The 23,302-nt window shown below is 41.8% G+C and overlaps 1 protein-coding gene across 1 annotated transcript in view; it reads left to right on the forward strand.

Annotated features, from left to right (window-relative positions):
- Nucleotides 1-23,302, forward strand: part of RGS22 (regulator of G protein signaling 22) — a gene marked incomplete at its 3' end in the record, with an annotated part of 176,305 nt that overhangs the window by 16,378 nt on the left and 136,625 nt on the right. The window contains exon 3 of the mRNA XM_080694745.1: nucleotides 20,266-20,487. Coding sequence (XP_080550871.1) covers nucleotides 20,437-20,487 — 51 coding nt within the window. The 5' untranslated portion in view covers nucleotides 20,266-20,436. The remainder of the gene's footprint in view (nucleotides 1-20,265; nucleotides 20,488-23,302) is intronic.

Raw genomic sequence — 23,302 nt, forward strand, 5'->3', positions numbered from 1 at the left:
GGGCTTCAAATAATGAAGGAGAAACACCAGTGGATCAAGGGAGGTAGTCAAGGGGAGGAAGTGGGGAAGGAGAATTAATGAAGGAAATGCTTCTACTGACATTATGCACATATGTGAGAATAAGAATGCCTATCTTAATATCATGTTTGAAGAAAGGGAGAGTGGGGAGGGAACTGGGGGAAGGTCACAAAATGCTATCACTGTGAACTACATTATATTGTAAGACTAATATACCAATAAAAACAATAAAAATCCCAATTAAAAATGGGCAACTGATCTGAACAGACACTTCTCAAAAGAAGAAACACAAGTGCCCAATAAATATATGGAAAATGTTTAACAATATTAGCAAGTAGGGAGATGCAAATCAAAACTGTACTAAAATTTCATCTAGCTCCAATTAGAATGGCAGCCATCAAGAATACAAACAATAAATGCTGGCGAGGATGTGGGGAAATAAAAATCCTTATTCACTGTTGGTGAGAATGAAAATTAGTACAACCCCTGTGGAAGTCAGTGTTAAGATTCCTCAGAAGACTGGGATTGGAACCACCAAATGACCAACTATACCATTCCTGTGTATCTTTCCAAAGGAATTGAAGTCAGAATATTATATCAATACATGCATATTCATGTTCTAACAGCACAATTCACAGTAGCCAAATTATAGAACCAACCTAGATGTCCTTCAATAGGTAAATGGGTTCCAAAATTGTGGGATATACATATAATACAATTTTACATATCTATAAAGAAGAAAAAATTATGTCACTTGTAGGAAAACAGATGGATCTAGAGAATGTTATGCTAAGTGAGATTAGCCAGTCTCAGAAAGCAAATAGTTGTATGTTTACTCTCATATGTAAAAGAAGCTAGAAAGAAATTGTGTTAAAAAGTAAAAAAAGGACTTCAGAGACTCCAGTAGAGTAATGGAGGGGGATCGGGAAGGATACATGATGAAAGCAACAGTTCGAGTAATAGTATATATACAAATTTATCTACACCAATCTCAATAATAGTATGGTGAGAGGGCAGGATCCAGAAGGAAACACACTGAGTGCTGTGTGCATGTGTGTTCCTATCATCCTGAACCTCATTATTATGTATTACAATGGACCAATAAAACATAAAAATAAACATATATTAATAAATTTAAAATTTTTTATGGTACTGGGAATGGAACCCTTCTACCTCCGGGCTACACTCCCAGACTTATTTTATATTTTTTATTTGGGAACAGGGTCTCTTAGGCCAGTGTGGCTGACTTCGAACCTGTGTTATCCTCCTGTCTCTGCCTCCCAAGTGCAGGGATTACAAGCGTGCGCCACCACGCCCGGTGTAATAAATTTTTAAAAAGATTAGGCATTAGGTATAGTGGTGCATGGCTGTAATCCCAGTACTTGGGAGGCTGAGACAGGAGGATCACAGATTTAAGGCCAGTCTCAGCAACTTAGTGAGATTCTATTTCAAAATTAAAAATAGAATAGGGCTGGGCATCTAGCTCACAGGTAGAATGCCTTTGGGTTTAGTCCCCAGTACCAAAAAATGATAACAAAAAACTAATTAAGGCATTTTGGTAAAGTTGCTATCTTTTTATAGAGTTAATCATTTGAGTTTTAATTATATTTAGAAATTATTGTAGTTAGTTGGATTTTCCTAAGCATCAAAAAGCACTCTGCACAAAATCTGACACAGTTGTATCTGGTACCATGTAAGGCTTTGAACAGAAATGATAAAGACAGAATTTTAAAAATTCAAGAAACCAAATTTTTATGCTCTTGGCAATTATTTTAATCCTTATAGATAGATATTAAAGTGGAATTTGTATTCAAGGCAACTAGTTTATTTATATTTATTGGTGCATTATAGTCTCACATCATTACATAGTTCATAGTGCTAGTGACATACATACACACAAGGCATATAGTTTTATATCAATAATAAGCTTTGGAACACTGTTGGTGTAACACAGGTAGAGGCCAGCTAATGGAATTTCAGTCTTAGTAGTAACTTATAGAGTAAGTATTAAGGGATTTGGAAAACATAAAATGTATATTCATTAAAAAGCCTATGTTGTTGTATAGAAATAAAATCAATGGCAGTCAAAAGAATAAGAAAAGATTTTCAGCCGGGCATGGTGGTGCATGCTTGTAATCCCAGCATTTGGGAGGCTGAGACTGGAGGATCACGGTTCGTGGACAGCCTCAGCTACTTAGTGAAGCCCTCTGCAACTCAGTGAGACCCAGTTTCAAAATAAAGAATAAAAAATAGGGCAGGGGATGTAGCTTGGAGGTCAACTGCCCCTGGATTTCATCTCCAGACCCGCAAAAAAAAAAAAAAAAAAAAAGATTTTCATCATATGCCATGAAAACTTTTTTTCATTCAAAGTTTTACCAGGAAAATGTGGACTCTAAAGAAAGTCACAGATAATTTTAGAAGGAATAGATCATAAAATGTTAGCTCTCTTAAAAACTAATCATTGACAATATTTTTTTGATGAGAAAATACTACCCAGTACTTTCTTGCTGAGATCGTTCTATATATTTATGAGTGCATGCATGTTGATTTTATGATTTTTTTCACCCAAAAGAATTTTGTATTCTCTTCTGTATTTGGCACAGCTCTGGAACTATATAAGAGTTAGATTGAGACACCAAGACACCTTCTTTTCTAGGAACAGGCCTGAGTGGCACTATAGGATACTCAGGGGTTCTTGTTTAGCCTGAATAGCTTAACTTTCAACATCCAGTTATATATTATATAAAAAAGCCAGTAACATAACAAAATTATCAGAATTGTGCTCTTTAAAATCATGCAGTCTTTCCTTTGGGCTCTAAAATCTTTATTCTTCCTCTCAAAGGAGTGCAAGTTTTGAAAATTTCAAAAAGAAAAATTTATGTAAGTCTAACTTCAGTTTCTCAACATTTTACTTTAATGCCTCAAGATTTGAGATTATTTTGAAGTTTAGTCACTTTAGAAAATAAATTCTCCTGCCTAACTTAGCTTTTCAAAAATATTTTAAATTATACAGTATAGAAAATCAACTGAAAAATATGAAAAGAATTCAGCCATAATCATTCTATTCAGTCAAAATAGACATCATGAGCTGTGTGTGGTGGCTCACACTTGCAATTCCAGGATTTGGGAGGCTAAAAAAGGAGGATTGCCAGTCTCAGCAATTTAGCGAGGCCCTCTGCAACTTAGTGAGATCCTCTTTCAAAATAAAAAATGAGGCTAGGCGTGGTGGCGCACGCTTGTAATCCCCGCGCTTGGGAGGCAGAGACAGGAGGATCGCGCAGGTTCAAAGCCAGCCGGGCGTGCTGGCTTAGGAGACCCTGTTTCCAAATAAAAAAGTATAAAAAATAGGTCTGGGAGTGTAGCCCGGAGGTAGAAGGGTTTCCAGGAACCCCAGTACCACTAAAAAAAAAATAATAATAAATAAATAAATAAATAAATAAATAAATATGAAATAGGGCTGGGGGTGTAGTTCAGAGGTAGAATGACCCTAGGTTTAATTCCCACTACCCCACCACACACATTGTATGTTTTCCTTCAGGTTTTAAGTGAGATGATAGAGTGTGATTTCTTTTGAACTCTGTGTAGTTGTGTTGTTTATCCTGCCCCAGCAGACATTTACAATTTCAGCCCTTTCATGTGTCTCATGCAGCCCACCTGGGCTCTTCTTCCTTTCCAAATCTTTTTGTCCTTACTTGCTTCCCACTCCTTTAGCTCCCTTTGCATCTACACTTTCTACCACATAGTCAACCTGTCAGTTACCCATTCTTCACACTACAAGACAAAAGAAAGGAAAGTGACATGTGTTTGCAAAGAGAATTTGGGGACGGGGGTGGGGGGAGGATGACAGATTTCTCAAACCAAGTGTCTGGCAAAATTTTAGAACGGATTAGTAATGTTTAGTTTATGAGCACTTAGCTAAGAATTAGAAGCCAGCATGGGTTTACTGAAAAGAAGTATGCCAAACTAATCTCTCTCTCCCCTTTTTTTTTGGATCATTGTGGACTGGTTTTTTAGGGAACCATAAATTTGGTGTATTAGGATTTCAATAAAGTATTATAAAAATAATAAATTGAATCATGTTACTTCCTGCTCTGCTCAAAACCCTGTTTAGTGGCTTCTCATTACACTAAATAAAATTCAGAATCCAATATGTTTTGGCTTTTGCCATCTCCTTTTATTTTCTATCATTTCTTTTATTTTCTATCATTTTTTCACTTAATTCGTGTGTGTGTGTGTGTGTGTGTGTGTGTGTGTGTGTGTGTGTTGTGTGTACTAGGAACTGAGTCCAGGGGAATTCTACCTTTGGGCTACATCTCCAGCTCCTTTTATTTTTTTGTTTTTAAACAGGGTCTTGCTAGGTGGTTGAGAGCACTGCTATGTTTTTGAGGCTATTATGGAACCTGTGATCCTCCTCTCTCAGCTTCCCAAGTCCTGAGGTTACAGGTGTGTGCCACTATGCTTGGGTTTTTAATTCATTTTGAGCTTCACCAGCCTTCTCAATGTTTCTCAAATATGAATATTTCAAGTATATTTAGGGTCTTGCAGCCTAGACACTCTTTCCTGAGATACTTGTATCACTTTCTTTCTGACTTAAATCACTTCTTGTTAACAAAACTTTCCCTAAGGCTATCTAGATAATACCCCCAATACACATTCTGCTTATATTGCTTTATTTGTACCCAAAGACCTTATCATTATATGTAAAATTAGTTTCAAATTTTTTAATTGGTTCACTAACTATAATCAATAGGGGTTGACTTTTTTTTTTTTTTTTTGCTGTTCTGGAGATGGAACCAACCCAGGGGGCATTCTACCTCAAGCTATATCCCCAGCCCTATTTTTAAATTTTCATTCTTTATTTTGAAACAGGGTCTCACTGAATTGCAAAGGGCCTAAGTAGCTGAGACTGGCTTCAAACCTGAGCCATCCTCCTGTCTCAGTCTCCCAAATGCTGGGATTACAAGCATGCCCGTCTCTTCTCTTCTCTTCTCTTCTCTTCTCTTCTCTTCTCTTCTCTTCTCTTCTCTTCTCTTCTCTTCTCTTCTCTCTCTCTCTCTCTCTCTCTCTCTCACACACACACACACACACACACACACACACACACGTGCACATATTGATTGATTGAACTCTACATTCCTTAGTGTGGAGTTCGAGATCTATTGCAATTTGGTTTCATCTTAACCTTCATGGCTTTATCTCTAGCTATATACTACTTGTGCTACCCCATACATTCTGCCTCTTCTAACTCATCAACCCACCTTGACCACATGTATTCTTCTGTATTCTTCTTGTGCTCAGTTCTCACCAGGTAACGGTTAGTAACAGGAGTGAGACAGAACTGTGTTGATTCTGGCCTCTAGTCATTACCTCTGTTGATCTTTGAAACGTTGCTCAATTCTTTAATTTACTTCTCTGTAAAAACAATTTAATTGTCTTAAAATTGTTATGAAGTGATGTAATATATATTACAGATTTGTTCTTCTCTTTCCTTTCTCTTCACTAACTAGGCCATCCCATCTTCCATTCCCAAAATATAACGGGCAATCACTCTTTGATTGGGTTGGTAGATCATTTTCAATCTGGAAGATAGTCTTCTGTGCCACACAAATCTGTCACTGACTTTGCCTTTTAAAATGATTTTTATCAGAGACTTGCACGAAAAGTTATAAGGGAATCAATGTTTTTCAGTTTAAGGTCATTCAGCTAGTAAATGGCAGGGTCCACCCAGGCCACATGGCTAAAATCCTTTTGATTGTTCCACCGTATTATGTCTATGGGACTGGCAAGAGAGGAAAAAGCTGATCCTCTGGATAACAAACTCTGGTTTCATTTTTATCCTGATATGTTCTATGAAATGAGCTAAAACAAACAAAGTTAATGTATTTTTAGAGTACATTAATAGAAGTATAGTCAGGATGGAAAAAAAGCCATTAGTCTGGAGCATAGAAGGCACTCAGTAAATATTTTTTTGAATAGGGTTGAATTGTCAGACCACATTTGGGATATTGTGTTCCATTCTTGGTGCCATATGTTAAGAGTTGCTCTGCCAAACCAGACTCAGGGAGACCAGCCTGTGAACACTCTGGAAATCATGTCAGATGAGGAAGGGTTGAAAGAAATGTGAGTGTTTAACCTGGCTTGGTACTGGGTGGTAGGGGTGAAATGAAACAGTCTTTTCAAAAATATATTTAGATTTAATTGAGGTCACATATTCTGTGACCCTTAAGGAGAGAAGCAGGGCCACATTTATGAGAGAATCTAATTTTGAAATTTGTTTTCAAATAATAAATGAGCTCTCTTATGAAAGAATAAAGTCCATGTGATGATAAAGGAATTCAGGCGGAGGCTAGGAAATCATCTAATGGGAATACTGTATAGGGGAGATTGTCTATTTACATATCTATCTAAGCAATCCATTTATCTATGGTTGGAGATTGGACTTACCCAATGAAAGACATTTTGATTTAATTTTTTCTCTATTTTTATTTTAGGACCTACATTTTCAGTTTCTTGGGGCAAAGATAGGTCTCTTTCTTCTGTATCTCTCCAAACTTCTTGAGCATCATTCTGTCTTTGATCTTCTCATCTTCATGTAAGATCCACAAAATAAACAAATAGTTGTAATCTTTTCTCCTATCTACCCTCCTCTACCACCACCACCTCCCACCAAAAACAACCACAGTCCAAGCCCAAGGGTATAGATATAGATTATAGGGATGTTTGGTCATCTAGATTTCGGAGACTTCTTCCATCTAAAGTGGCATGCCAAGGTCTCACGGCTAGATTTTGGCAAAAATGGGCCTAGGAATCAGGCTTTCTGGCTCCTACGCTGTTTCTTTCCATTACACCATCACACCCTTGGGACACATTATAAGATCCAGAAATTGATGGCTGGTAGCCTGCCTCCATGTTGTTTTTGATGAGGGGAATCCAGGACAGTTGCTGCTATTATAAATGATTATGGCACTTTCCAAATCCTCGCTTTCATAACTTTATTCCGTTTGTTCTTGTGCCAAGTTCACATTCAGATATTGTTTTCATTTGGTGTCTGGGAGGTTTTTTTTGCTGTCAGCTCTTTATGGACAAGTGTTTGCTTATTAAGTTTTCTTCTGTGCTATAGTGTGAAAACATTTTTTCCTTTTGGTTTTGTTTTGTGTTTTATGTTCGGTGACTGTTGTGGGACCAAGTCGATGAGCCCACATAGATTTAGGTTGGTTCTCTGTGGGTGGTTTCGAATGTTTGTGACATTTATGGTTTGCAGAAGCTGAAGGGTGGCCTGTTCCATACCCTCCTTGCAAGGATAGGTATGTCATGTGTTTGCCAGACCAGGCTTAGCTATGTGCTTTTGGAATTTTACCATAACTTCTTTTTTTGGACGATTCTCCACACTCTTTTAATCTGTAAACTATTATAATTTCTTGCAGCTTTACGAAGGAGTTATATGCTAGATGGATTGTTGAATGAGGGGAATGGAGAAAAGATAATATAGATTTGGGGAATGAGTAGGCCGAATGGGGACAGAGGGCTTGGGCCTTCTCTTGTCAAAATGTAAATGCTCAGAGACTTTTTCTTCTTTCGGTGATACTAGGGATTTAACCCAGGGATGTTCTATCTATGAGATACACCCCCCTGCCCTTTCTATTTTTTTAAATTTTGTAACAGGGTCTTACAAAGTAGCTGAGGCTGGCCTCAAACCTATGCTCCTCCTATCCCAGCCTCCTAAGTCCTAGTGTTATAGGTGTGTACTGTCACACCCAGCACAAGTTGCTGTTTTAGCAGATTTCAGAAAATGGCTCCAGAGACTGATTTTTAAAGGTGTCAGTGGTACACTAGGTAAATGCATAGTTCAGTGTTTATACTTATACATTTTTGATAAACCTTGTAGCTCCAACACAAAACACTCAAATTACCTAAGTAATTCATTTTCTTAACTAAGGATATATTCTATACATTTTACATGGTACATTATTTCTTCCATCTGATTGGTGAATGTCTAGTAAACAGTTTACAGTTAAACATTTAAAATGACAATAAAACTTAGATTAAAGAACTTGTTATTGGTAACTGACTTGTTATATTCAAATAGTCAGATGTTTTTTATTCACTGACTAGGATGCATGTTTAAAATATAGCTTTGGAACTCAATTAGTAGAGACAGAGTTGGAGCAGAGATGAACATGTGTTAAATTAACCTAGTCATTAGTTTTTAATTTAAATACTGTTCAGCTAAATAATTTGGCACCCAGCAAGTTTCAGTGGTGCTGGGCTGGCAGTTTAAGCACATTACTAATTATTCACAGGTTCTTTTTTTCCTCCTCTTTTCAAAGAAATATGGAACCAGCAATTTATTGTGGTAAAAATATTTTCATGCACTTGCTTTTTCTGTGAAAATATTTTTCGCACATGGATGACTAGTACTACAAAGTTAGCTTTCACCACCTTCAGGTCAATCCGTTTTAGAACATTTGGAAAATGATACCCTTGAAATAAGAAAATTAAGTAAGGAAAAGAGCAGTCTCACAGCTTGTAGAGGATTGAGTTTGAGGCTCACACTGAAGATTTATTTTGATATGATTAAAAGCTGAGTGTTTTTTAGATCAGCCTACTCAGCTTTTGGGGGAGATATTTTCTGTAGCATTCATTTCTGTCTACCCTACCTTTGTACCTTTTATTGTTATATACTAAACTATTAGAAGTTTTGTAGATATGCTTGGAAATAGTCAACACATAGGAGTTGATATGTGAGAGACTGTTTAAGCAGACAACAAGAATTTGGGAAATAGTGAAAGCACAGGTTCTTTATCTCGTGTACAGAGCATCGACGGTCAGCACTGTCACATCCTTGTGTATACATGGGAGTCAGTGTGAAGGATGAACAGATGTGGGCTCTGGAATTTGTCTTAACTTCAATTCTACCTCTTTTTACCTAACGCTCTTCAGTAGTGCCTCATCATTCTAAAGCATTGATTTAAAAAAAAATGCTTTTATTGGTACATCGTAGTCTCACATCATAGTGTAAATCATGTTGACAGTGACATACATGACATAGTGCTTGGTGTCCAATACCATGTACCCAGATTGACATTGGTATATTCACATGTATACACATAGTCAGTAGTGTTTTTATTAATGAGCCTCAGTCTTCTTCCTCCCCTTCCTGTCCTCTTTACCTCCACTGAGGTTTCTCCTCCGTTACCTGGAGTCCCTCTGGTATCCCAATTACTCCCTAACTTGTACATATTAGAGAAGACATATGACCCTTCACATTCTGTGATTGGCTAATCTCACTTAACATAATGTTCTCCAAGTCCTTCCATCTTCTTGCAAATGATGTAATTTTGTTCTACTTTATTGCTGAGTAGAATTCTATTGTGTATATTTTGCATAATTTTGCAATCCCTTTATCTGTTGGGCACCTAGGTTGGTTCCATAATTTGGCTGTTGTGAATTGTGAACAGCTATCCCTCTGACAGAGGGCTAACATCTAGAATAAACAAAGAACTTAAAAGATTTTATACTAGCAAAACAAATAACCCAATCAAGAAATGGGCAACTGAATTGAATGGACACTTCACAAAAGAAGAGATACAAATGGCTAATAAATACATGAAAAAATGTTCAACATCATTAGCAATCAGGGAGATGCAAATCAAAACCACACTGAAATTCCATTTAACCCCAATCAGAGTAGCAATCATAAAGAAGTCCAATAACAATAAGTGTTGGCGAGGATGTGGAGAAACAAGAACTCTTCTACACTGTTGGTGGGTGTACAAACTAGTTTGGTTGCTTTGGAGATCAGTGTGAAGATTCCTTAGAAAACTAGGAATGGATCCACCATATGGTCCAGCCATATCACTACTGGGTATCTTTCCAAAGGAGTTGAAAGCAGAGAACTACAATAATATATATGCATACCCATGTTTATAGCAGCACAATTCACAATAGAGCATTGATTCTTAAACTTGAGTGTGCAGCAGGATTAGCCAAGGGTTTTGTTAAATTTTACAATGCTGGGCCCCATCCCCAGTTTCTGATTTTAGGGAAGAGCCTGGGAATTTGTATTTCTCACAAGTTCCTAGATGCTGCTGCTGCTGTTGTCAAGGAACCACACTTCGAGCACCACTTTTCTCAGAAAATACATCAAGAGTTACAGCTTGTAATGGCAACTCCTTGATGACTAGTCCTCTGTCTTTCTTTCCAGGCTTATATCCAGCCACTATCCCCTCACATATTGAACTCCAGCAAGGTCACGCTGCTTGCAGTTCACCAAAAGCACCCTGTATCTTGATGCATTGGCTCTTTCTTTTTCTGAGTTTCCTGCTTTCCCTTATTTACCTGAGGCATGCCTGTTCATCCTTTAAGACCCATCTCTAGCATCCCACTTTCTGTTTAACTCTTCCTCAGTTTCCTAAAGATAGTTAAATGAATCCTTATGTACAAAGCACACCACTTTGTACAGATTTCTATTGTATTTTGTTGTGTGAAAGTGGTGGTATAATATTTTTTTTTTGTTTTGTTTTTTTATTTTTTTTAATTAATTTATTTTTTAAATTGGTGCATTGTAGTCATATATCAATCACATTGGAGTACAAGACTTGAGAGGATATACAAGCACACATCATCCAATTAGCCCTCCTCCAGCCCCCGTCCCATTCCCTCCCCCTCCCTCCATCCCACACTTCTTTGGTGATTTACTTTGATACATTTGTTTATGTACCTCCTGCATTTTAAAGAGGCTCCGTCCTCCAGTATTACATACCCTCTGATTGGTCACATTAGTTGCTTCACTATAGGGCCCTTTCTATAGCTCAACCTCTTCCTGTTGCCCTTTTCCTCCTAGTTATTGCTGATTAAGAGAAGCGTCTGATTTATATTTTCTGCGATATTTCTCTGTGCATGCTGCGTTGCAAGTACCAATCCCACTCTTGATGGTCCCAGTAGTGGCCTGGCTACTCAGTGGACTGATCCAGACCTCGCTGGCTCACGCAGCGGCCTTGACTCATGGGAGGACCCAGTTCTGGTCTCGCTGGCCCCTGAACCGGTCAAACCCCTAAGCTGGCTTTGGTCCCGACCTTGGAGGCCGCAGGAGTGAACTTGCCTCACGCCAGGCTCCGATGCTGGCCATTGGCCCCTGCACCGGTCTAACCCCTTGGCAGGATTCCAATCCCGGCCTCGGAGGCCCCAACACTGGTAATGCCTCACGGCAGGCTCCGATGCCGGCCTCACTGGCCCCAGCACCGGCCTAACCCCTTGACAGGCCCTTATCCTGGCCTCAGAGGCCCCAGTACCGGCCTTGCCTCACGGCAGGCTCCGATGCCGGCCTCGCTGGCCCCAGCACCGGCCTAACCCCTCGGCAGGCTCTTATCCTGGCCTCGGAGGCCCCAGTACCGGCCTTGCCTCACGGCAGGCTCCGATGCCGGCCTCGCTGGCCCCAGCAGCGGCCTAACCCCTCGGCAGGCTCCGATCCCGGCCTCGGAGGCCCCAGCACTGGTCATGCCTCAAGGCAGGCTCCGATGCCGGCCTCGCTGGCCCCAGCACCGGCCTAGCCCCTTGGCAGGCTCTTATCCTGGCCTCGGAGGCCCCAGTACCGGCCTTGCCTCACGGCAGGCTCCGATGCCGGCCTCGCTGGCCCCAGCACCGGCCTAACCCCGCGGCATGCTCCGATCCCGGCCTCGGAGGCCCCAGGACTGGTCATGCCTCACGGCAGGCTCCGCTGCCGGCCTCGTTGGCCCCAGCACCGGCCTAACCTCTCGGCAAGCTCTTATCCTGGCCTCGGAGGCCCCAGTACCGGCCTTGCCTCACGGCAGGCTCCGATGCCGGCCTCGCTGGCCCCAGCACCGGCCTAACCCCTCGGCAGGCTCTTATCCTGGCCTCGGAGGCCCCAGTACCGGCCTTGCCTCACGGCAGGCTCCGATGCCGGCCTCGCTGGCCCCAGCACCGGCCTAACCCCTCGGCAGGCTCTTATCCTGGCCTCGGAGGCCCCAGTACCGGCCTTGCCTCAAGGCAGGCTCCGATGCCGGCCTCGCTGGCCCCAGCACCGGCCTAACCCCTCAGCAGGCTCTTATCCTGGCCTCGGAGGCCCCAGTACCGGCCTTGCCTCACGGCAGGCTCCGATGCCGGCCTCACTGGCCCCAGCAGCGGCCTAACCCCTCGGCAGGCTCCGATCCCGGCCTCAGAGGCCCCAGTACCGGCCTTGCCTCAAGGCAGGCTCCGATGCCGGCCTCGCTGGCCCCAGCACCGGCCTAACCCCTTGGCAGGCTCTTATCCTGGCCTCGGAGGCCCCAGTACTGGCCTTGCCTCAAGGCAGGCTCCGATGCCGGCCTCACTGGCCCCAGCACCGGCCTAACCCCTCGGCAGGCTCCGATCCTGGCCTCGGAGGCCCCAGCACTGGTCATGCCTCACGGCAGGCTCCGATGCCGGCCTTGCTGGCCCCAGCACCGGCCTAACCCCTCGACAGGCTCTTATCCTGGCCTCAGAGGCCCCAGCACTGGTCATGCCTCACGGCAGGCTCCGATGCCGGCCTCGCTGGCCCCAGCACCGGCCTAACCCCTCGGCAGGCTCTGATCCCGGCCTCGGAGGCCCCAGCACTGGTCATGACTCAAGGCAGGCTCCGATGCCGGCCTCACCGGCCCCAGCACCAGCCTAACCCCTCGGCAGGCTCTTATCCTGGCCTCGAGGCCCCAGTACCGGCCTTGCCTCATGGCAGGCTCTGATGCCAGCCTCACTGGCCCCAGCACCGGCCCAACCCCTCAGCAGGCTTCGGTCCCGTCCTCGGGGGCCCCAACACTGGCCTTGCCTCACGGCAGGCTCCGATGCCGGCCTCGCTGACCCCAGCACCGGCCTAACCCCTCAGCAAGTTCCGGACCCGACCTCGGAGGCACTAGCACAAGCCTTGCATCATGGCAGGCTCCAATGCCAGCCTCGCTGGCCCCAGCATCGGTCTAACCCCTCTGCAGGTTCCAATCCCGGCCACGGAGGCCTCAGTAGTGGCCCTGCCTCACAGCAAGCTCCGATGTCGGCCACTGGCCCCGGCGCCCGCCTAACCCCTCAGCAGGTTCCGATCACTGTCTCTGTGGTTATTATTTCAAAGGTTCCAGTTGTAATGTATCAGATCTCTGCCTCCCCCGAATATTGGCCACTGGCATTGCCACTGCCTCCACCGTTTCAAATCCTTCCCAGGCTCTTTTTCCACTCTGAATGTTGTCCAGTGTTCCTAAGCATGAGTGATGGTAGCATTCGACATTTGGTGTAATTTCTCCAAAAAAATAAAGTTGGTAAGATCCGGTTTCTGCTTCTCCTGAATACAAGTCTCTACCACCATCGCGAAGAACTCTTTCAACACCGCATTTCTCCTTGGTCTCCGCTAAACTCTCTCCTTATATGTGATGTCTGAGATTCTTAACAATATAGAGAAATAGCAGTCCTCTTTCACGGCGAATTTTTCCATAAGTTCCAGTGCATTTAGATAAGTTTTGTCTGCATCTCCAGTGTCCTGGCATCCATAACGGCTTTCTTACCACCTCTCCGATATTTTTCTTTATCTTTTTCTGTTCTGGGCCCGGTTTCTCCAGGGGTCTGGCGTGCTACTCGCAGTTCGGCCGGGACCCAGAGTCCCGCGATCTGGGCCCCAGCTGGCGTGCCCTGTGCTCGACCCCCGCCCAGAACCCAGCGTCTTACTGGGTCCGGTTTCTCCAGGGGTCTGGCGTGCTACGCGCAGTTCGGTAGGGGCCCAGAGTCCCGCGACCCGGGCCCCATTAGGCGTGCCCCGCCCGCGACCCCCGCCCAGAACCCAGCGTCTTACTGGGCCTGGTTTCTCCAGGGGTCTGGCGTGCTACGCGCAGTTCGGCCCGGGGCCCAGGGTCCCGCGACCCAGGCCCCGGCTTTTGTGCGCCGCGCGCGACCCCTGCCCAGAACCCAGCGTCTTACTGGGCCTGGTTTCTCCAGGGATCTGGCGTGCTACTCGCAGTTCTGCCTGGGGCCCAGAGTCCCGCGACCCGGGCCCCATCTGGCGTGCCCAGCCCGCGACCCCAGCCCAGAACCCAGCGTCTTAATTGGCCTGGTTTCTCCAGGGGTCTGGCGTGCTATGCGCAGTTCGGTCTGGGGCCCAGAGTCCCGCGACCCGGGCCCCATCTGGCGTGCCCAGCCCGCCGTGGTGGTATAATATACATACATTGTTCAGCTTGAACTACTTATGCTCTGTAGAAAGAACAAGGGTGATTTAAAGAGTCAGGGTGATTTCTTCATCCATGAATGTCTAATTCATGGATGTGTGTCCTGAAGAGGGTGTGTGTCTCATCCTTCCTGCCTCAATACTGTTATCTCATGCCAAGGGCATTCTAGTATTAAGTATACATACTTTGTATAATATGAGGTTGTTTATTTATTCACTTATTTGGTACTGAGGATTGAACCCAAGGGCATTCTACCTCTGAGCTATACCCCCAGCTGGCTTCATACCTGCTATCTTCCTATCTCAGCCTCCCAAGAATTGGGATTACAGGCGTGTGCTATGATGCCTGACTTGTACATCATGAGTTTTAAAACTCAGGTCTACCACTTTATCTCATCCTTAACTAAAGAGTCAGTAACCTATTTTCACACTGGAAGAAAAACTAATAAACTTCAGAAGAGTATTGAAGGTGATGCTGTATGTTATGGGTGCTTTCAAATGTTTCAAGAGATAATTTTAACTAAATATGACTTCCCTATGTGTTGGTTTTAGAGTTCACTCCTCTTGTAGAATAAGTCTTTACTGTCTATGTGTACTTACTTGTATTTCTTCCTCTGTTAGGTTATGTGCACCCTGAGGCAGGATCCATGTCATATTAATTTTATTTAGAGCTTTGGAAAATGTTCCATATTTGTTCCCTCAACATAACGATATATATATATATTCTATCATGCTATCTCATATAACAAGAATTTCATAAATACTTATTGAATAAATGTATAAACTAACAAAGGAATAGCAGAGTTGGGTGATATAGCTAAAGAAAAGAAGAGGTAGGATCTTTTATCCTGGAGAGATCATGAAGGCACTTTGGGATTATCCAGTTGAGGCCCCATTTTTTTCTGATAAGTCTCAGAAAGGCAAAATATTTGCCCAAAATTTCTTCATTTAATCATTCTTATTACCCTTCTCTGAATAGTTTCTACTTGAGCCAAATCTCTTTTATTTATTTATTTATTTATTATTTTTGGTACTGGAGGTTGAACTCAGGGAAATTATACCTCTGAGCCACACTCCCATCTCTATTTTATTTTGTATTTTAGCTTGAAACTAGGTTTGAGACTAGGTTGCTGAGTCTTGCTATGTTGCTACCTGTGATCCTTCTGTCTCAGCCTCTCAAGTACTTGGGATTAAAATCATGTGCAAACATGCCAAGCAAAGCCAAATCTCTTTTAAAGTATGATAACTAAACTAGACATAAAAATCTATACTTCCTTTTGTCTCTGTGGATATATTTCACCCACAACATTTGCATTTACATTTTATTTCAGTATTTTGTTGTCTCTCTATCAGAGAAAATGGATGATTATATATTTGCTCCTTCAAGGTCAGAAACAATGTTTTTTTTTTTTTGTTTTTTTTTTTTGGTGATCCTGGGGTTCCTGGAAACCCTGCTACCTCTGGGCTACACTCTCAGACCTATTTTATATATTATTTTTATTTGGAAACAGGATCTCTTAAGCCAGTGAGGCTGACTTTGAACCTGCACGATCCTCCCGTCTCCCAAACGCGGGCATTACAAGCATGCGCCACCACGCCCGGCAGAAACAATGGTTTATACATTTTTTGTAATCTCTATTGCATAGGGTAATAATTGGCAGTTAAGCATTTCAAGTTTTAAATTTGTTATAAAAAGTTAACTGGGAAAAAGCTTTAGTTATTTGTCACTAATATCTGAGAATCACAGTGTTATTAAGGGTCTTCCAAGACCTCCTCTAACTCATAGCTTTTAAAATAGGAAAACACCTTTGACAATGACTCTTAAGTCTTAAACATTCTAAAGTTTAAAAATTATAAATTCTTTAACATGCTCTACAGTTATAGTTTATTCCATTTTATCATAAATAAAATTAATTTTAAATTAATTTTTATTGGTGCATTGCTATTAAATGTCATAGTGAGATTCATAGTGAAATATTCATACATACCCACAATATCAGTTGGTCTGTTTCCTTTCCCATACTTCTCCCTCCTTGTGCATGATCATGAGATTTATAGTGACACATTAATATAGGCACATAGATTATTTGGTCTATTTCCTTCCCCAAACCTTCTTTCATTGCCTCTAAGTTTTCTCTGTGTGTATGTGTGCGTGGGGTGCTGGAGATTGAACCCAGGATCTTGCACATACTAATCAAGTTCTCTACCACCAAGCTACATCCCCTTTTGTTGTTTTCCTCAGGCTTTTTCTGTAACATACTTCCAGTTCTTCTCCTCAGTTTCATGCACTTAATCTTTTAGCTTTTCTTCCTCAGAATTGACATTCCTCACCTCTTTAACCACTTACGATGGCTCAGAAGTAAAATATTTTTGTGAGTGCATATGAATAGTAAATCCTAAATCATATATGAAGTTGTACTTATATGAAATTTGGAAAAAACAGTTTTTAGTTTTCCAGGCTTTGCATTTTAGGAGACTGAAAAAGATCCTGAGGGAGCTGGTCTACAGGACCCACTCTAAGCCCTAACTGAAATCCCCTAGGTTTAAAGCTGTTTCATAGTCATCAGTCTAGAGTTCTTTAGTAAGTTCCTTAGGGAAGAGATCATTTAACCTTCCTCAGCTGTACTTTTGCTTTGTATCAAAGAGTTAATAATTACTAAACTAAACTTGCTTGTGATAACTGTGGCTCTGTCCTCTGGTGTGAGCTCCCTAGCTCAAGAGCTGGCAGGGAGACTCCACCTGAAGACTCTACCTTGAGAATTTTACTCAAAAACAAACCACTAATAACTGTGTTAACCGTCTACTTAGGATTTAGCCATGCTTCCCTATTTCCTAGGAGATCAAGATAAAGCCATTTTTTAAAAAGCATGCAAGCTGGCATGGTGGTGCATGCTTGTAATCCCAGTACTTGGGAGGCTGAGTCAGGAGGATCACAGTTTGTGGACAGCCTCAGCTACTTAGTAAGGCCTTCAGCAACTTAGTGAGACCCTGTTTCAAAATAAAGAATAAGTCCCGCACTTGGGAGGCGGAGACAGGAGGATCGCGCAGGTTCATAGCCAGCCTTGCTGGCTTAGGAGACCCTGTTTCCAAATAAAAATATAAAAAAATAGGTCTGGGAGTGTAGCCTGGAGGTAGAAGGGTTTCCAGAAGCCCTAGTACCACACACACAAAAAAAGAATAAAAAATTGGGCTGGGGGTGTAGCTTGGAGGTAGAATACTCCTAGGTTCTGTCCCTAGTAACACACACACACACACACACACACACACACACACACACACACACACACACAAGGACGCAAAGCTTTCCACCATTTGGGCCTTTTTCCTTATCTAGTCTTTCTCCTTTGTCCCTTAAACTACTCTACCCATAGCTATTCTAGACCTATTCCAACTGCATTCAACTGCTTCAGGTTACCCACATGTTACCTCATGTAGCTTCCTGCCTTCGCACCGTTACTAGTAAAGCCAAAGTAAACGGGAGCATAGGCTTTGCAATACAAACACCATGAGTTTCAAAAATCCCAGCTCCATTAACTTCATAGGGGTATTACTTAGCAGCATGTCTGGCATTGAGAAGGTGGTAGGTACTAGGTGGTTTTATCATCTGTGAGGCAATATAGTAAAGAAAGAGGAATGTGATGTCCTTGGTCCAGACAGACTTGTTTCTAAAGTACTGACTTCATAGCTCTGAATCCACCGTCCATCACTTTCCATCTCAAACATTAGTTTTCTGTAAAGAGCTATCTCAAGAATGTAGAAGAACTCCAGGTAGTGCAGTTTAAGTATCCATCCATCACATACCTGGCACAGGGTTGATGTCCAGTAAACAGTAGTTCTTATCTCCCCTCTTATTTCTGTCAACTGTACCCTAAAACCAATACTACTAAGTAAGATTGGTTACTGAGGGTCTGAGTGTCAGAGCTCCTCTTAATTTTTTTCACTTAAGTATCTTTTACTAGATTGTAGGAAATTTTTCTTTGCCCATTGAATTAACTAATTGGCATTCTTTAATTTGGATTATCACAGCTTTGTGTTCATTTGCTACCAAGCCCGAGGGTTCAAAAAAAGAAAGAAAAACAACAAAAAAGTTCAAACTGGTTCTCTTGTTCCATGGATACTCAGAACTAGAAGAAATCTTTTCCAGATGGTCTTTCACATTTCCCTTTTCATTTCCCCATCCGGATGATATGTGATGTCCATTTACTACCAAGTTTAATTCATTTCCTTTCCCTAACCAGATAAATCTGGTCTTTGATATCAGCAAACTCTTTTATCTCTTCAGTCCAGTAATAGCATAATTCAGGGATAATATTTATGACAGTTAGGTAAGTGGTGCCTGTTTCAATCTCATGTTTGAAAGATTCAGTGGGAAACTAATAAAATATATTTATTAAAGAAACCTTATATATAACTAACTGCCAATTATTCATACCTGTTCATTGAGCTATATTTTTCATTTCAGGAGAAGTCTTGGTTCTGAGGCTTTTGGTCTGTGGATGATATTTATCTTGAGCACTTTATTTTTTTTAATTTTTGTGGTATTGAGAATTGAACCTTGAGGCATTCTACCTCTGAGATACACCCCAGCCATATTTTATTTTTTTATTTTGAAACAGGATCTCACTAAGTTTTTGAGGTCCTCCCAAAGTTGCTGAGTGTTGCTGCAAACCTATGGTCCTAGTTTCTCAGCCTCCTATGTACTGGGATTACAGGTGTGGACTACCACGCCTGGCTGTTCATGCATTTTAAATTCCTTAGAAGGTGAGATAGTTGGACTTTAGAAATGTGATATTATTTGGCATCTGCATGTCTCTATATACATATGTACATTTATTTATTTATTATTCATATTTTTTGGTGGTACTGGGGTTGGAACCCAGGGGCTTTATACCTCCAGGCTATACTCCCAGACCTATTTAATACTTTGTTTGGAAACAGGGTCTCACTAAGTTGCTGAGAGCCTCACTCAGCAGCTGAGGCTGGCTTCGAATCTGAGTGATCCTCCTGTCTCAGCCTCCGAAGTGCTGGGATTACAAGCGTGTGCCACCACGCCTGGCTTACATATGTACATTTATCTACACACACATATATATATTTCTAGTTTCAATTTTACAATGATGTCCTGCTATTTATTTGCTATAGTATATCTAGCAATCCCATAGTAAAACTTGAACTAGTCCTCTACCTAGGACACTTATAGGTCCATGGGGAACAGTTTACTGTCTTCTACCACTCAGTGAAACATAAATTACATGAATGAGTGGTCAGCTGATTGAAGGTACCCTAAAATAAATGAATATTCTGAAAAAGGGACCTGATTCTGGATTTGAGGGCAAAAAAAGAAAAGACATGGGCAATCCACCATTTACTTTTTCTGGAGATGAAAAATCCAAAGATGCTCAACAACTTACCCCAAGTTACAGGGCTATTTATTGGCAAGCTGGCATTCAATCTCAAGATTCCTGACTGTTGTATATTAACTGGTTAGCTTTAAATAAAAGTTGGCAGCATTTAGGAGTTACTGAGAAAAGCTCAGAAATATTATTCTCTTTCAGTTTTTTTGTCACAGTGAGAGGAATGGTGTTGAAATGGTGTTAAATGAAGAACACATTGTACTTAATTTTCTCCTTTTGGGAAAGGGAGATTGTTAGCTTTCATGGCTCCTGGGAGTGAAAAATATAATGGGAGCATTATTTCTTTTTTTTTTACTCATTATTCCATAGTAATTCACCCCCTCCCAAGAGGATAACATTGCTTCATCAAGACCAGGTGAATATTTTCCCTCTAGTTACCAATAGTCACAGAGAAAAGATGTTTATATAAAGGGATTTTTTTTTTTCTACAGCATACTGCCACATTTATCTCATGGCTTGAATTCATTCAGTGGATCCCCTCACCTCTAGCTAAGGGAGTTTCGAGCTCCTAAGAGGAAGAGGGAATAATTAAGAATGCAAAATTAAGTACACATGTATATATGTAAATATCAAGTCAATTAGAGACAGCAAGTTTTTTGGTTTAAATTTTTAAAATTATATTTAACATTTATATTGTAATATTTAACATTTATATTGCAGACTTTTTCAGAGGCAATTAGATTTAATGCGGATTATGGAGTTTTTGAAGTAATTAATGATGCTCCACATATTTTGGAAAAGCAACTGAAAAAAATCCTACAAAATCAGCAACCTCGAAATCCCATCTATGATGTTGTAAGAAAAGGAAAGAATGATGTTAAACCTTTTCAAATGAATGTCCCCTATGAAGATGAGACCATTAATGTCAACTACAATATTATGGTAAGAAAATTTTGGGGTTTATATCTTGAAAAATAGAAAAAGCATTTTGTGAGATTAACATGAAGTTTCTTGGGCTTCCCTTTCTGAAATGTAATTGTATTTATTAGCTTGTTTTATATTTATAAATAGTCTTTAAGTTGCCAATTTCATCTGGCTGTTTCGTTGATGCTTATCAATATAAGAAGGTTCACATAGTTTACCTTGAATATTTAAAATATCAGGTTATTCCAGGCAGTAAAAGTGTACACACACACACACACACACACACACACACACACACACACACACATGTCCTTTATAGCTTAGATGCATTATGGGAAATGTGGTTTTATATACAGGATTTTATTTCACTTGAGTTTTTTCTTTGTGTGTGTGTGTGTGTGTGTGTGTGTGTGTGTGTGTGTGTGTGACTTAGAATCGAATGCAGGGAGCCGGGTGTGGTGGCGCAAGTTTGTAATCCCTGCGCTTGGGAGGTGGAGACAGGAGGATCACGCAGGTTTGAAGCCAGCCACACTGGCTTAAGAGAGTGTAGCCTGGAGGTAGAAGGGCTTCCAGGAACCCCAGTACCACACACACACACACACACACACACACACACACACGCAAAAAAATTGAACACAGGGGCATTGTACCTCAAAGCTAAAACCCCAGCTTGATTTTATTTTTATTTTGAAATAGTGTCTCTCTAGGTTGATGAGAGTCTCACTACTTGCTGAGGCTGGCCTCATATCTTTGATCCTCCTGACTCATCCTCCCAAGTACTAGCATTATAGGCAGGTGCCAACACTCTCAGCTTCACTTGGGGTTTAAAACAATCTTATTAAGCCGTTCAGAATTGAGACTTTTGATCTTCAAGTTATATCACAGGGCTCTATTATCAGACTCCAGTTTTTGTCTTCTTAGCATGAGATCAGAAAATCTGGGTTCTAAAATTGGTTGTTCAGCTTACTAGTTCTGTGTCCTTGAACACATCACTTTGATGAACCTTATTTTCATCATCTATCATGCTTTTACTACTTACTACTTAGGTTTATGGTGTGGATCAAATGACAATAACAATGAGTGTTTAACAATACTATTATCATCTGAAAGAACTAGGCTAAAATAGCTCTTAAAATTTCAGACACAGATCCATTCTAGCCCTAAAGTTCTTCAATTCTTCTGTTACTGAATTCAGATATATTTCTATCTTTCCTATTCACTTATAACAGTTAAATGCTAATAATAACTCTATTAAAGTATTGTTTTGAAGCTAAAACAAGGAAATATATTCTGAATTATATACATTTTAGTTTAAAAAGTTTGTACTAGGTGTGTCAATTATATTTATTAGTAGAATATTGATAATATACATTAATAATTACATTAAATTTTTTTTGGTAGTGGGGGAGGAACCCAGGGACTTTTCTACCTCAAGGCTATATTCCCAGACCTATTTTTTTCTTTTGGTGGTACTGAGGTTCCTGGAAACCCTTCTACCAGACCTACTGTTTTTTAATATTTTTTTTATTTGGAAACAGGGTCTCTTAAGTCATCAAGGCTGGCTTTGAACCTGTGTGATCCTCCTGTCTCTTCCTCCCAAGCGTGGGGAATTCTAAGCATGTGCCACCATGCCCGGCTCCCAGACCTATTTTATACTTTATTTGAAATAGGGTCTCACTAAGTTAACTGAGAGCCTCACTAAGTAGCTGGAGGCTGGCTTCAAATCTGTGTGATCCTCCTATCTCAGCCTCCTAAGCACTGGGGTTACAAGTGAATGCCACCACACCCGGTTTACATTAAATTTAAGTATCCTAAACACCCCAATTAAAAGACAGAATCAAATGGGATAAAAAAGAAAGAGTGGCTAGCTATTTGTTGCCTATAAGAACCAACCTTCAATATCAGACATGTTAGAATAAAAAAAAAGAGAGGACTTCCAGGAAGATGGCGATGGAGAAAAAGCGGTGCTTACGAGCCCTGCTAACAACCAGTCTCTATTTCCACAAAATCAGTGCTCTTCATAGCCAGAAAACACCATCAGCAGAGAAACAAAAAATGTAAATACAAGGGACAGAGAAAAAGAGGGCTGTAAAAACGAGACACCAGAAAGAAACCAGGCCGCAGTGCTGCAGCCAGAGCCACGGTGCGGAGCGGCGCAGACGCCATCTTCCCTTGCAGCACCAGGTCCCAGAGAGGAGGGGAACTCAGAACGGAGCTCAGAGCCAGAGAGGAGATGCGCCGGCCTCACGCCCGAGGACACGGCAGCAGTGCCATACTGCCGACGGCAGCGGCGAGCTCACTGAACGGCACCAGACCAACGCACTCAACAGCCCACCAGGCTCCAGAGAGAAGCAGTGGACAGCAATCCGAGGTAAGCCGCTGTGGATCAGCCAGGCGGAATTCGGCAGATTTTTCGGCACAGGGAGCATCTAAAGTTCCCAGGGGCTGGGCTCAGCACAACCTGCAGGGACTCAGAGTGGAGCTCAAAACCAGAAAAGAAATACGCCAGCCTCATGGCTGAGGGCATGGCAGTGGTGCCATACTGCCACCAGCGGCAGCAGCTTCGAATTCACCGAGCCCACTACAGCTCTATCAGCACACTCAACAACAGTGAGTCAAATTGCGGCCCCTAGAGGAGAAATCCTAGTACTGCACTCCCAGGGACTTGACCCAGTGGGGGAGTGGCAGTGGCAGAGATATCACACCATAGTCACAACTTCCCACGGGAGAATGCCCAACCTGACACCCACCATGGTCTAAAGCAGCCTCGATTGACTCCCTGGGTCTGAGACTTTGCAATACAACCCAGTAAAGGAGTAGTGGTGACAGATAT

Source organism: Muscardinus avellanarius, assembly GCF_963383645.1.
Source record: "Muscardinus avellanarius genome assembly, chromosome: 4".
Taxonomy (NCBI): domain Eukaryota; kingdom Metazoa; phylum Chordata; class Mammalia; order Rodentia; family Gliridae; genus Muscardinus; species Muscardinus avellanarius.